General features: G+C 44.1%; 1 protein-coding gene across 3 annotated transcripts in view; it reads left to right on the top strand.

The window, feature by feature from the left end:
* Positions 1 to 14,844, top strand: part of ANXA4 (annexin A4) — a 70,322-nt gene that overhangs the window by 20,546 nt on the left and 34,932 nt on the right. For all 3 annotated transcript variants that reach the window (XM_067007451.1, XM_059079828.2, XM_067007450.1), the window contains 2 exons: positions 4,011 to 4,065; positions 10,965 to 11,052. In XM_067007451.1, the coding sequence (XP_066863552.1) occupies positions 4,063 to 4,065; positions 10,965 to 11,052 (91 nt within the window). In that variant the 5' untranslated portion in view covers positions 4,011 to 4,062. The remainder of the gene's footprint in view (positions 1 to 4,010; positions 4,066 to 10,964; positions 11,053 to 14,844) is intronic.

Raw genomic sequence — 14,844 nt, 5'->3', positions numbered from 1 at the left:
ATATGCACTCACATGCTTGTGCATGCTAATTTATTTATTTATGTTGAGAAATATAACTGTTACTTAGACAAAAATCCTCATACTCCAGTGCTCTGTAGACAGGTCCACATGAGAAGCCAAAACTCTAGTCCAGAAGTTGCTTGGCAACCAAGGAATCAAAACAAAGAGTTTTAGATGGATAAAATTCACCTTCATAGTGGGGAAATGTCTGACGCCTGAACCATTGATCATGGGGCCAAGCCACCCTTTCTTGAGACCAGGGTTTTGATAAATATTTCAAAGTACTCTTCTCTGATGGTTTTGGGTTGAGCTTGCATTGTTGATGGACACAATTTTTCTTTAAATATGTCTAATACCCTTCAGTAAGCTAGCTTCATCTCGGGAGCCATTCTTTCTCCTTGAGATGAGTTTGTATATCTTTGTTTTGATGATTATTTACTGATTTTACTAGTCAGTCTAATTTGCCTGCTTTCCAAATTCTGGGTGAGTGGGGAGGAATGCACCACACTGCTGCCTATATGGCCTACTGAAATATTACCAGGAGTCAGGGCCTTGTTCACATACCTGCAGTCTGCCGTAAGGACAGGAGAAATTTTATGCTCGAGTCAGTACCTGGCTTGCCCATTTCAGGCAGTGATACAATAGGGCAGAATGGAGGGTAGTGTAATAATTATCCTTCTGGACATCCTAGAGGAAAACAGTAGGGATGTGTTCTCGACATACCTAATTTTTCTTTATGAATTCATCATCAATTATTTCTGAAAGTGTATGTAATCTTACTTGAAATAGGTTGAACTTATTTATAACTTATTATTCCCTTATGTAACTGCCATTGGGATAAGTCTCTTACATTTCGTTCCCAGCTTTCTTTCAGTTGCTCTAAAACTATGTCCTAAAATCTTCAGGAATCCTATCCTGAGCCCTAGGTGAGGAGTTCCCATATTATAAAGAAGATGCAGTTTCCCACCCACTGCATAACCCATAGGTTTTTTTAAAAAGGCATTGCAAACATATGGTCCCTTCAGCCACCATCTTGAAGAGTCCTGATGCTTTTAAGGTCATTTGAGCGACACCCAAAACTGAGTGTGTCTGCATGTCACAGATGTAAAGACTGAGGCAAGTTGCTAATTATTTGCCCCCTTGTGAGCCACAAAGGAGCTTGTACAACCCCAATACAAAGTCTGAGGCATTGTGAACTTGGTCATACTGGTCAGTTTATGTGATGGTAGGCTGGCCTTCAGAGAGAAATAGCAAATGAATCAAGGAGGCTGAGGCAGAAGAGGATTCCTATAAAGAATCCTTGGCTCTGCAGGCCTGCGGACGTGTGGGCGGCCTTTTAGGGATGGAGTTTCAGGTAGAAGGGCCTTTCATCCTCTGGAGGCTGATTATTCTGTGCAGTTAAGAAGAGGCCTACAGGGCTTCCCTGGTGGCGCAGTGGTTGAGAATCCGCCTGCCGATGCAGGGGACACGGGTTCGTGCCCTGGTCCGGGAAGATCTCACATGCCGCGGAGCGGCTGGGCCCGTGAGCCATGGCCGCTGAGCCTGCGCATCTGGGCCTGCGCTCCGCAACGGGAGAGGCCACAACAGTGAGAAGCCCGCATACCGCAAAAAAAAAAAAAAAGAAGAAGAAGAGGCCTACAGCAATTCTGTATTGGGAGAGAGGGGGGTGTTCGATTCCTTCCCCCATTCTTGCCAAGAGTTATTGAGGTGCCAGATACTGTGCTAGTAAGCATGTGTGTGGGTTCACTTTACACGTATTACCTGACATCTAATGAAAGAATCAAAAGGTGCCATTTACTGCATTCATTTCTAAAATCTATTTAGAAACTCAGTTGGTACTAGTAAATAATAAATATACAAGAGCTGTCTTTATATAAATGCACTTATGCTGTGCGCTGTCCAAGTTTTAAAATAAATTGTCTGGCTAAAAGCACCCTGTGTTCAAGTGTGATACAGTTTTTTCCTTTAGTAAAACATTTCTAGCTCATTGAATAATGACTCTCAGTATTTCCAGAAAGCTTTGCTCAAGCCACCACTGAAATTTGAGTTTTATATAATGTTAATGTGTCATGAAATATTATTCTTTTGATTTTTGATCAACTTTTGAAAGTGTAAAAAACCATCCTTAGCTTGTAGACTGTAGAAAAATAGAATTTGGCCCCTGAGCTGAAGTTTGCCAATCCCTCTTCTATACCATTATCCTGTTATATCTTCATCTTACTGGTATCTGAAATTGTCTTACATATTCATTTGTTTGTTTGTTGTCTGTCTTTCCTGGTACATTGTAAGCTCCATGAAGGCAGGTTCTTTGTCTTATTCACTGTATTATCTCTATCAACTAGAACAGTGTCTGGGATATAGAGGTGTGTTATGAATATTTAGTGATTGAATGAATAAATCCATATAGTTTAGGAGCCACTATATCCAATAAAGTCTTCTTTCCAAATATCTCATGTGTATATCCTATTCCAGGGGCCACATCCTACCCAGATCTTTGCCTCTGTTTTAGTGCAGATCTTTGTTCCTGTGCTAATACCTCGAGCCCTCCTGACCCCTTGTCTCTGACTCTAGTCTACCCTCTAGTATAGTAACTTGCTGAAGTATATTTTGTCTTAACATCATTTCTCTGCAAAACCCAAACCTTTTCACTGTTTTCCCATTCCTACAGCATAAGTCAGACTCCTCAGGTGCACATCCAGGGCCCTTGGTAATCAGTTCCCCACCTGCTTTTCCACCTGTATCTCTGAGCCTTCCCTGTAAGGAGCCCTCTGCCTCAGCAGCCTCGTCACCTTCTTGTCCCTGAAGCCACTGCTTATTCCCACCTCTGCACCTTTGCTCCGGCTGTGCCCCAGAGCCAGTGGACATTCCCCATAGGAAGGGATTAACCCCTAGGTCATAGGAGATAAGTCTGTAGTGAGTGATGGGAAACAAGGAAGAATGAGCTAAGCCTCAGAAAGTGGAAGATGAAGAATGAATGTGGCCAAACATGACTCAGTTGGTGTTAAAGTGGGGCAAGAAGGATGTAGCTATTCTGGGAGAATGATTGAAAAGGGCTGCCTGGCAGGGTTATCTAGGCCAGTGCTTTTCAGACCACTGTGTGGACAGATATTCGGGGAATCTTGTTAAAATGCAAATTCTGGCAGTAGGTCTGGAGTGGGGGCTTGGGATTCTGCGCTTTTAAGAAGCTCCCACGTGGCCTCCATGCTTCTGGTTCTGGGATGATTCTTTGAGTGTCAAGGATCTAACTACGTGCTCAGGAAAGGAGCCTTTTCCATAAGACCTGGATGTGGAAACAGGAAGCCAGTTGGCCTGCACCTCAGAGGCCTGCCTTCAGTAGAGACATTTCTGGCATTATAAAGGACTGAATAAATGTGTGATGGCTCCAGTCTTCTTGCTGAAGGAGGGGGTGTTGAAGAGAACTAAGGGCCAAGCTGAGCGTGTAAGGCTGCAGCTTAAACGGAAGAAGCCCCTTTAAGTCCTGAGATGGTGGCAGTGAAAGTGGTCATCGGGAAATGAAAAGTCTAACGTTGGTTGGGCCAGTGGCCTGTCATTATACACAAATGCACGCACGCACACACACATACTCCCTCATTTAGGGTAAAGGCTGGAGTGCAGTGCTTTTCCCTGATGCAGTCGGATTCCCTTTTCTCTCCGAGAGGCACCTCTTCTGATCCACTAGAGCTTCCAGTTCAGAATCTAGGTTTGGCTTGAGTACAAGCAATGTACCTCACCCTAACCAAGCAAGAGGAATCATTTCTGTAATGTGTTATCTCCAAACAGAAGAGCAGGTAGGACAGTATTTTGCTGGCGTAATTAACTCGCCCCTTAACAGTTTCTCGTTAATGAGTAGCCTGGTCCTTGTCTCTTTGGCTAATCAATAGCCGGCCTTTTGATGAAATTGGGTGTTATTTCCCTGTGGCTTAACTTTGTGCAAATTGTACGTTATCCTGATTAATGATTTTAATGACACTTCTCTTATCACAGTAATGTCCCTTCCACTTTTATTACAGAGAAACTTCTGCTTGGCTGACTGAACTCTGATCCTGACGTAGAGTCAAAGTCATGGTAAGTTGGAGACATGCCTCACCCTCCCTGGTGCCAGCTGCAGACAGGTACAGGATGTGTACTCAAGGACTGTTGCCTCATACAAAGGGTTGTTTGCTCATCAGAGGAGAGGGACGAGGAAATGGAAAGGTAGTTTCTTTTTTCAAAAACACCATTTTAACTTCTTTCAGGGGTGGTGAGTAACATGACCCTGAAAATTAATTCAAAGAGGGACTCCTATAAAGATGTTAAACAAATAGAAAAAAAAAAAAAAAACCAAAAAAACCTTTGAATCCTTCTAACATCCTGAGATACAGAAACAAGTTATAGTTTTCTCTCTGCAGAAGCACTACATGTTCATTTTAGAAATTGTAGGCAAATAAAAAGGAAAAACTCAAAATCCCACAGCTTCCTCCACTAGGAGATGACTGCTGTCCACACTTTGTGTAACCCCATCATTTCAAGCTCATCAGCTAAGAAACACTTGTCATCTGCTTCCTGCTGTTTGCTGTGACTGGACTCCTCAGAGCTTGGTTATCTGATCTCAGGGACAGGCAGGGAATTGGATCCCTTTGAGAGTTCCATAAAGCTCACTGCTGCTGTGGAAGCTGAGCCTTTCAGCTACAAACATGGCTGTACCTGAGGCTGGCCACCTGCTCTCCTTCTCCTGCCCAAATAAAGTTTCTGAATAGGCAGGTGACGCTTGATCCCTGGTCTTCTAGGAAGAAATAATAGAAGTAGAATCTCATACTTGGAAAGGAACTAGACATTCCGCCAACTCTAGACACTTTCCTTTAGGAAGATGGATGTGTAAACTAGCCTGAACAAAGAGTAATACACTCTTAACATCTTCTTTTTTTTAACATTCTAGAATTTTCTTCATGATCTCTGACAGTCAAGGGCTTACTCATGTCTGCACCAAATCTCTTATGCTGTCCTTTAAAATCCATTTGTTCTTGATGGATTCTCCCTGGACATGTACAACATTCAGAGATGTTTACAGTGCCCCTACTTTGTGCATGGTATCTGGCTCTGGGGACCCATAATTAATGGGACACTCTTCCTGTTCTGAACAAGCTCACAGCCTTTCTACATGTTAAGACTGTAACCAAGTGACCCTTTAGTGAGCTTTCCACTGAGGAAAATTACCTCAGTTGCTCTCACCTTTCCTCCTAGAACCTGTTTTTCCATTATGACTGTTATTTATTGGACAGATAAAGGGCATCTTTAAAGGAAAGGAAAACCATACAATATAATCACAATATTGTAATTCCCAATTATTTTCCATCACTTTATTTTAGACCCTACTTGTATGACAGTGGTTTTGAAATAGTAGTAATAAGAACATAAAGAACAGTTAATGTATTCACTCTTGTCTTTGCTATGCTAACACGTTTATTTTACATCTTATAGCATATTAAAATTACTTACTCTCTCCATGGTGGAGTTATGGGTGTGGTATTTTTCTTCTTAATTCTTTAAAAAAATTTTATTGAAGTGTAGTTGATTTACAATATGTAAATTTCAGGTGTACAGCATAGCAATTCAGTTATATATATATTATATATATATTCTTTTTCAGATTCTTTTCCCTTATAGGTTATTACATAATATTGAGTATAGTTCCCTGTGCTATACAGGGTCCTTGTTGGTTATCTATTTTATACATAGTAGTTTGTATATGTTAAGCCCAGCCTCCTAATTTATCCCTCCCCCTACCCCCCAGATTTTCTTCTTAATTCTTTTTTTTTTTTTTTTGGTGGTACGTGGGCCTCTCACTGTTGTGGCCTCTCCCGTTGCGGAGCACAGGCTCCGGACGCTCAGGCTCAGCGGCCATGGCTCACGGGCCCAGCTGCTCCACGGCATGTGGGATCTTCCCGGACCGGGGCATGAACCTGTGTCCCCTGCATCGGCAGGCGGACTCTCAACCACTGAGCCACCAGGGAAGCCCTCTTCTTAATTCTTAAAAAAAATTTTTTTTCCAACTCTCTACAATGACCATATGACACATTTCTAAAAGGAAAATATGTTTTAAAAGCCATTGTATTCAAATATTTACCAAAAAGTTTTAGAGGTATAATTTACATACAGTGAAATGCACAGCTCTTAAGGTTACTGGTAGATGAGTTTTGACAAAGGTATGAACCGTGTAACCTACCCCTCTTATCAAGATAGAACATTTCATCGCTCCAGGAAGTTCCTCCATGCCCCTTCCAGACCAGTCCCCACCCTGCTCTCCACTCCACTCCAGAAATGGAACCACTGTTCTGATTTTCACCATAGATTAATTTTGCCTGTTCGAGAACATCCTATAAATGGAATCATAGAGCGTGTGCTCTTTTACTGTCAGCATTATATTTTTTGCAATCCATCCCTGGTGCTGTGTCAGCAGTTTGTTCCTCTGTTCCTTTTTATTGCTAAATATTTCATCGTATCGCATTCCCATCTTTTGACATTTATCTTCATCATTATTTATTATTTTAATAACTGAGTGACATTTCATTGATTGTGGTATATCACTGATTTCTAGCTATTTGTTTTCATCATTCTTCCCTACATCCTCTGCCTGTTTCCTTTGCCTGCTGCCACAAGAAGCCTTCCTGGGGTGGAATCCCCTGGCTTCCTGGAACAGATAATGATACATTATTCCCTGGAATTTAGTCAATATGGATACTTGAGAGCTAACAGGAACAAATTTTCCGGACTTATCTTGTTCCGGAAAAAAGATGCTGATAGATAAGCTGAATTATCTTTGCACATTTCTCTATTGATTTATCTTGTTAGATATTAATTTTAATCCCATACTAGTGTCCCTCAGCAATGCAATTTGCTTTAAAAGTCAAATGCAGTGTTTAAGTACCATCCAAAATTTTTTCAATACTGGAGTTCCAGAAGAACCTTGTGAAACGTTTGACTCAGAAAGCTGTCTTGGTGGGGTCAAGGGCTGAGCTAGGCCATTTGAAATTCTGACAGCAAATCACCAGCTTGCTTATTACTACAGATATATAGTAGAAGAAAACAAGTAAAATGCCTGCATTAATTTCCTGAGGCTGCCGAAACAAAACACGGCAAACTGGGTGGTTTAAAATAACAGAAATAGGGGCTTCCCTGGTGGCGGGTTGAGAATCCGCCTGCCGATGCAGGAGACACGGGTTCGTGCCCCGGTCCGGGAAATTCCCACATGCCGGGGAGCAACTAAGCCCGTGAGCCGTGGCCGCTAGGCCTGCGCGTCCGGAGCCTGTGCTCCGCAACGGGAGAGGCCACAACAGTGAGAGGCCTGCATACCGCAAAAAATAAAATAAAATAAAATAACAGAAATAGGTTGTCTTGTGCTTCTGGAGGCTAGAAATCCAAAATCAAGATGTTGGCAGGGCCATGGTCCCTCTGAAATCCGTAGGGGAATACTTCCTTGTCTCTTTCTAGCTTCTGGTGGTTTGCTAGCAATCATAGGCATGTTTTGGCAGACATTGGACAACGACACGTTATCATGTGGTGTTTTCCCTGAGTGTCTTTGTCTTCACGTGCTGTTTTCTAAGAATGACACCAGTCATGTTGAATTAGTGGCTTACCCTACTCCAGTAGGACCTCATCTTACTTTAATTAATTACAATTAATTCATTCATTGTAATGACAGTATTTCCAAATAAGGGCACATTCTGAGGTACTGGGGGTTAGGACTTCAACATATCTTTCTTTGGGGATGCAATTCGGTGCAATTGATCTCTTTACCTCTCATGGACACTGTGAGTCTCATTGTTGATTACAGTTCCCTCTTGTTTGGCTTCTAGACAGAGAAATCTGTGGCTCATGTCGAATAATTACACAGGCCCTTAAGGTCTCCGTTTCTGTGTCCTTTCCACCCCCTTCTTTACTGTAATTTTCTATGCTTTGTGTCCTGTCACTGAATTTCTTCATCTATTTATTTATCTTTTGTATTGAATTATGTTTCTCTTTGCTGCCTCACATCCGTAAATAACAGTAATAAATTAATAAATACATTAGAAATCCTCAGGGCACCTTGATCTTAATCAGTACATTATCTCTAAGTCATAAGTCAACTGAATGGTACCTACTGGTTACTAACCCATGTTCTGCTTGTTGATGTTTTTAATTTGTAGTCTGTATTTGCAGAGGGTCAGACTCACTAACTTTTTGTCCCTTGTACACATCAGCGTACGTCTCGCTTTAAGGCATGCTGGTCGTTTCCGGTGATGCTGGTCTTCATCTCCAGTGTCTAGACTGCGGTCTCCTCCTCGTGACTTCCCATCCTTTCCTCTGCCACTTGGTCAGGCTTCTGTCCCCTCCATTCCACTGCAGAAGCCTTTGTCAGGATCACCAGGACCTTCTGTGTTGCCCAAGCTGACCATCCCTTCTGTGTCCTCTACTCACACCTACCTTAGCAGGCACTGACACCTTCCTCCTTCCTCAGCCTCTGGACAACACACCGTCCTGGTTTTCTTTATACATCAAGGACCAGTCCTTCTTGGTTTTCCATTCCGGTCCTTCTCTGCTGGAGAGGCCCAGGCTTGTCCTAGGACCCCTGTTCTTTACTTTCTCCCTAGGTCACGTCCTCCAATACCATCCAAACGCTGATGTGTCCCCTCTAGATTGACGTTGTATAACCAACCATCCTTTTGACAACTCCACTTGGATGTTTAATGGATATCCCAAACTTAACATTTTGAAAATAGAACTTCTAAATCCCACTCCTCACTGCCAGCCCAAATCTGGTAGTCCTCCAGCATTCCCCATCTGGGTAAACGATGCCACTGTCTGCTTGGCTGCTCAGGGAAAAAGATTTAGAGTTACACTTGCTTCTTTTCTTTCCTCACCTCCCACGTCAGTCCATTGGCAAGTTCTGCCGCCTTTGCTCCAAAACATGTGCTGAGTCTGTCTGTCTCTTTCCATTTTTACTGTTTCACCCTCGTCTACCATCATATCCCTGGATCTTGGCCCAGATTCTCAACTGGTCTCTGTGTCTCCCTACAGCAGCCCAAGTGATCTTTTTAACATGTAAATCAGGTCATCTCCTCCATCCCTTTGCTGAAAACCTGCCAGTGCCTCCTACTGCATTTAGAATGAAACAGAAACTCCTCACTGGCTTGTGAAGGCTCTTGTTCTGCCCTTGCAACCTCTTTGATTTTCTTTCTTTTTCATTTTTTAAGTTTTTATTATGGAAAAAGGTAAACACATACAAAAGTGGACCAAATATTAAAAAAGAACCCCTTTGTACCTATAATTATTATTAACTCATGGTCAGTAATTATTATATTACATAATAATAACTCAGTAATTATTAACTCACTGTCAGCCTTGTTTCTTCTTTACCTCCACTTACCTCCCCCAATCCATTATTTTGAAGCAAATTCCAGACATCTTATCCTCTCATCTATAAACTCTTTCAATGTGAATAAGATTCAAACTCTTAAAAAAATAAAATATAACCACAATACCATTATCATACCTAAAACTGTTAACACTAGTTGCTTAATGGCATCAAATATCAAGTCAGTGTTCAATGTCCAACTGTCTCATAAATGTCATTTTTTTTTTACTGTTTGATTCAGGATCCCAATAAGTTCACCCATTATTTATTTATTTATTTATTTGCGGTACACGGGCATCTCACTGTTGTGGCCTCTCCCATGGTGGAGCACAGGCTCCAGACGCGCAGGCTCAGCGGTCATGGCTCACGGGCCCAGCCGCTCTGCGGCATGTGGAATCTTCCCGGACCAGGGCACAAACCCGTGTCCCCTGCATCGGCAGGCGGACTGTCAACCACTGTGGCACCAGGGAAGCCCCACCCATTATGATTATTGATGTGCATTTTTAATCTCTTTTAAGCTATATTTCTCCTCCATCTCTCTCTTTATTTTTAAATTTATTTTATTTTATTTATTTATTTTTGGCTGTGTTGGGTCTTCGTTGCTGCACGCAGGCTTTCTCTAAGTGCGGTGAGCGGGGGCTACTCTTCGTTGCGGTGCGCGGGCTTCTCATTGCGATGGCTTCTCTCGTTGCGGAGCACGCGCTCTAGGCACACGGGCTTCAGTAGTTGTGGCACGTGGGCTCAGTAGTTGTGGCTCGTGGGCTGCAGAGCGCAGGCTCAGTAGTTGTGGCGCACGGGCTTAGTTGCTCCGCAGCATGTAGGATCTTCCCGGACCAGGGCTCGAACCCGTGTCCCCTGCATTGGCAGGCGGATTCTTAACCACTGCACCACCAGGGAAGTCCCTCCGTCTCTCTCTTTTCTAATTCTCCTTGCAGTTTATTTGTTGAAGAAACTAGATCGTTCATCAAGTAGTATTTCTCACAGTCCGGATTGTGCTGGTTACAGCCCTGTGGGGTGGGTTCACATTTTCCTCTTTCTCCTATTTACCATAAATTGGTATTTGGCCTTAGAGGCTTGATTGAATTCAGGTTTGATTTTCCCCTTTCAGGGGAGACAAGATAACTTTGTAGGTAATGGTGTAACTTATCTTACCACTCCCCAGCTTGCCCACCAACTCAAGCCACACTGGCCTCTGTCCCACTCCTCCCCCAGAAGGCAGCTCCAGCCTCAGTGCATTTGCCTCAGCTGTTTCCTCTACCTGTAACACTTTCCCCTGATCTTTGCACAGTCAGCTGCTTCCTGTCACTCAGACCTCAGCCTGAATGTCACTCCTCAGAGCAGCCCCTCTCTGTCTGCCCTGTAGCCCTTCTCACTACTGGCCACCTAGTGGAATATTTGTTTGTTGGCTCGTTTACTGTCTGCCTCCTGCTGAACTTTAACATCAGCTCCAGGGGAGCACGAGCCTCATCTCCCACAGTCCCAGCACCTGGAAGAGTGTCTGGCCCATGGTGGGTGCTCAGCGAACTTGCTGTGTGAGATGGCGCCATGCTGGTGAGAAGTGCCTCTCAGTCATCATCTTCCTCTGTGCACTCAGGCAGCCAAGCGAGGCACCGTCAAAGCTGCTTCAGACTTCAGTGCCACCGAAGATGCCCAGACCCTGAGGAAGGCCATGAAAGGGCTCGGTAAGTGTCCCACTGGAGGTAAACACCCCTCACGTGCTGTGCATGACAGAGTCACCCAGAGGGTGTTGTGTCTACAGGCAACTGTGAGTACGTCTCACGCTAAGAAAACACAACGGGAACAAGTTGACTTTTCAAGGCAAACTAGATGGGAGGGTTTTTACTAAGAATTTTAAATGTTATGAACTCATTCTGGACTTCCCTGGTAATTTAAATCTGTTTTACATTCCGGTGTTATGAATCTATATATCAAATTTAAGAAATGTATTTGTTTTCCAGTTAACCCATGTATGCCTGTCGTGCCAGAAGGTTTACAAGCACTTTGACAAATATTATCTGAACGAATGCATGTGATAATCCTGTGATGTAGTGAAAGCCGCTGGTCCTATTGTTATTTTCGCCCCATTTTACAGAAGTGAAACTGAGACTCAAGAGAAGTAACGTAGGAAGGCACAGAGTAAGAGGAACTGAGCCATGAGTCACACTCAGCAGAGCCTGCCAGCTCTAAGTCCACATTCTTTCCCTTGAGTCAGCCCCCCTCCTGTTGCTGCTGTAATAGGCACAGCTAGGCCAGTACCCCCGTGTAGCGTGTGGGATTTTAGGTGAGAAGGCTGTGCGTACGTGACCAGAAGGGCTTGTCTTCCAGTGCACCACCCTCTGGTAGCTCCCGTGGGCAAAAGCCTCCCACCTGATGGGCACAGCCATGCCCGGGCACTGCAGGCTATGCCGACCTAGACCCTGCCTCCAAACTTGCCTGAGTGGACATTTGGCCAGAGAAGTGCTCTCTGTTTCATAGCTGCTCTCTAGAATCTCCTCAAGATTTGGATAAAAACGTTTGACCATGAGGCGTTATTTCCCAGTTTTTCTATCCAAGAAGAATTCATCTTAGCCCCAATGCTACTAACAGGAACGATAACAATAATAGTGAGCGTTTATTAAGCTCTACTGTGTGTCAGGCACAGTGTGTTACATAGATTATGTTTTAACTCTGACAGCAGCTTGTTTCACTAATGAGAAAGTTGAGGTTTAGGGAGATGAGCTAACTTGCGCGAGGTATCTGGGGTCGTGCGTGTCAGGATTCTAGGCAATTCCAGGCAGTCCGACTCCAGAGCTGGAGCTTAAGCCACTGTGCTGTGCTGCTGCCCACCTCTGAACAGGTCATTACCCTGAATCTATCATTTTCCCTTTTCATAAATAAAATGGAAAAGGTACTCGGCCCACCCCTTTTTTCAGGTGTATCCTAATTCTTTGGTGGATAGCAAGAACACCATAATTCAGAACATAGACCACATGGCATTCGGAATTCTCAGAGTCAGGAGGCGTTCGATACAACAAACCATTTTCAGTGCTCGCTGTGTGGGCCAGTGAAGGTTAGAGGAGACGAGGACTATAAACCTAGTCCTGTGGTTCAATCGTCCACGGATGCTAGGCAGCCAAGGCATGCACAGAAACATGATCAGTTCATAATATGATAGCGATGGGAGGGGCACAAGTAAGATCCCATTAGGAGTCAGGGAGATCACATGTCATCTGGGAGCATCAGGCAAAACTTCTCAGAGGATGTAGAAATTGAAATGGGCCTTGGGAGATGAGTTAAATTTATTCAGTAAGTAAATAACTAGATAAGAGAGAATGGGTTTCAGGGGAATGAAACAGCATGAGCAAAGGCATGGGATGAATGTGAGCATTGCCCTGTTTTGCATTTTAGCTGAGGCACTTAGCTGCAGGCCATGTAAATACATGGCTTGCAGCAGGGCATACTTACAAAGCTGGAGTTGACTTTTCAGGTGACTTCTGGGAAGGCAGGTACCATGGGGTGGGTCCTGAGGATGCTACTGACATGGGAGGATGACCCAGAGGCATTGTCCAGGAAACAACAAATGCCAGAATCAGGATGCTAGATGGAGGGGGTTAGGGAGACATAAACCCGTAGACTGGTAATGAAGGAGGTCAGGAGAAAGGAGTGCAGTGTAGTTGGGTCAAGTACAGGAATTCAGGAGCTAAGTCTCTGGATTTGGCTGCCTGTTACTTTTTATGGGAATATTTAGAATAGTGAATGGGGTATGGTGGAGAGTCCCAAATGCCAGACAGCAGTGCGGATAGTAAATCCAGCAAATGGTGGGGAGCCATCGTGTATCCTGAGCAGGGGAGGGACACTGTGAGAGTTTGTCATTTTAGGAAAATGAATCTAGCAAGACGTTGGAAAGACCAATTAGGGAGTGAGACTGCTACTTAGCAGACTTTTAAGTGTCTAAGAAGAAACCCTGAACTGGAGTGGTTGTCATAGGAATTAAAAAGAGGAGACAGATGCAAAAAGGGTTTTAGAGCTAGATTTTGCATGACTTGACAGGAAACCTGAATGTGAAGGAAGAGAGCGGGTAAAATAATCAAAGCTATTTTGAGGGTTCAAGCCTGACAGACCAGAAGAGTGGTGGTGCCTTTCACAGAAACTGTATAAAAAAGGAAAAGGCAATGAACCTTCTCCCCTGCAGCTGCGAGTTCTCCTGGAAAAAGGATGGTTGTACCTATTACCCTCTTTCTTTTTTCTTTTTTTTTCCCCCCCGAGAGAACAGAGAGTAGGTCCCTAAGTTATGTAAACTTAAAACTCTGTAGCGGGCTTCCCTGATGGCACAGTGGCTGGGAGTCCGCCTGCCAATGTGGGAGACACAGGTTCGAGCCCTGGTCTGTGAAGATCCCACGTGCCACAGAGCAACTAAGCTGGCGAGCCACAACTACCGAGCCCACGTGCATAACTGCTGAAGCCCTTGCGCCTAGAGCCCATGCTCCGTAACGAGAAGCCACTGCAGTGACAAGCCTGTGCACCGCAACAAAGAGTAGCCCCTGCTCGCCACAACTAGAGAAAGCCCGCACACAGCAACAAAGACCCAATGCAGCCATAAATTAAAAAAAAAAAACAAAACCCTTTATAGCTTCCTCCGTACACCTCACATTTTTCTAGAGCTCTAATTTTGCAAAGAATAACTCTGGTAAATCTATATATTTTTTTATTTCTCCCTGAAATATTTCAATAGACTCTCATAATAACTCATCACATCTAACCATACAGTATATGGGAAAATGGAAAACTCACCCAGCGTACATGAACATCCAGCTGTGAAAGTCGCCTGTAAAAGCTGCTGCAAGAAACAGGCTAACAAAATTTATGACATTTTAAATTTGCAATTCAGGGACTTCCCTGGTGGTCCAGTGGTTAAGAACCCACCTTCCAGGCTTCCCTGGTGGCGCAGTGATTGAGAGTCCGCCTGCCGATGCAGGGAACACGGGTTCGTGCCCTGGTCCGGGAGGATCCCACATGCTGTGGAGCGGCTGGGCCCGTGAGCCAAGGCCGCTGAGCCTGCGTGTCCGGAGTCTGTGCTCCGCAATGAGAGAGGCCACAAAAGTGAGAGGCCCGCGTACCGCCAAAAAAAAAAAAAAAAAAAAAAAAAATCCACCTTCCAATGCAGGGGATGTGGGTTCAATCCCTGGTCAGGGAATTGAGTTCCCACATGCCGCTGGGCAAATAAGCCCACGTGCCGCAACTACTGAGCCCGTGCGCTCTAAAGCCCGCACACCACAACTAGAGAGAAGCCCGTGCACCACAGTGAAGAGCCCTCGCACCACAATGAAAGATCCCGCATGCCGCAACAAAGATCCCGCATGCCGCAGCTAAGACCCGACACAGCCAAATAAATAAATAAATATTTTTAAAAGAGCAAAAATAACAATCTTTTTAAAAATTTTTTTAAAAAATTGTAATTCATAGTGAAAAGTTTTGGTAGGATATTGCATCATGGG

The sequence above is a fragment of the Kogia breviceps genome, chromosome 11 (genome assembly GCF_026419965.1).
Source record: "Kogia breviceps isolate mKogBre1 chromosome 11, mKogBre1 haplotype 1, whole genome shotgun sequence".
Classification (NCBI taxonomy): Eukaryota; Metazoa; Chordata; class Mammalia; order Artiodactyla; family Physeteridae; genus Kogia; species Kogia breviceps.
This window is presented reverse-complemented; position numbering and strand designations above follow the sequence as displayed.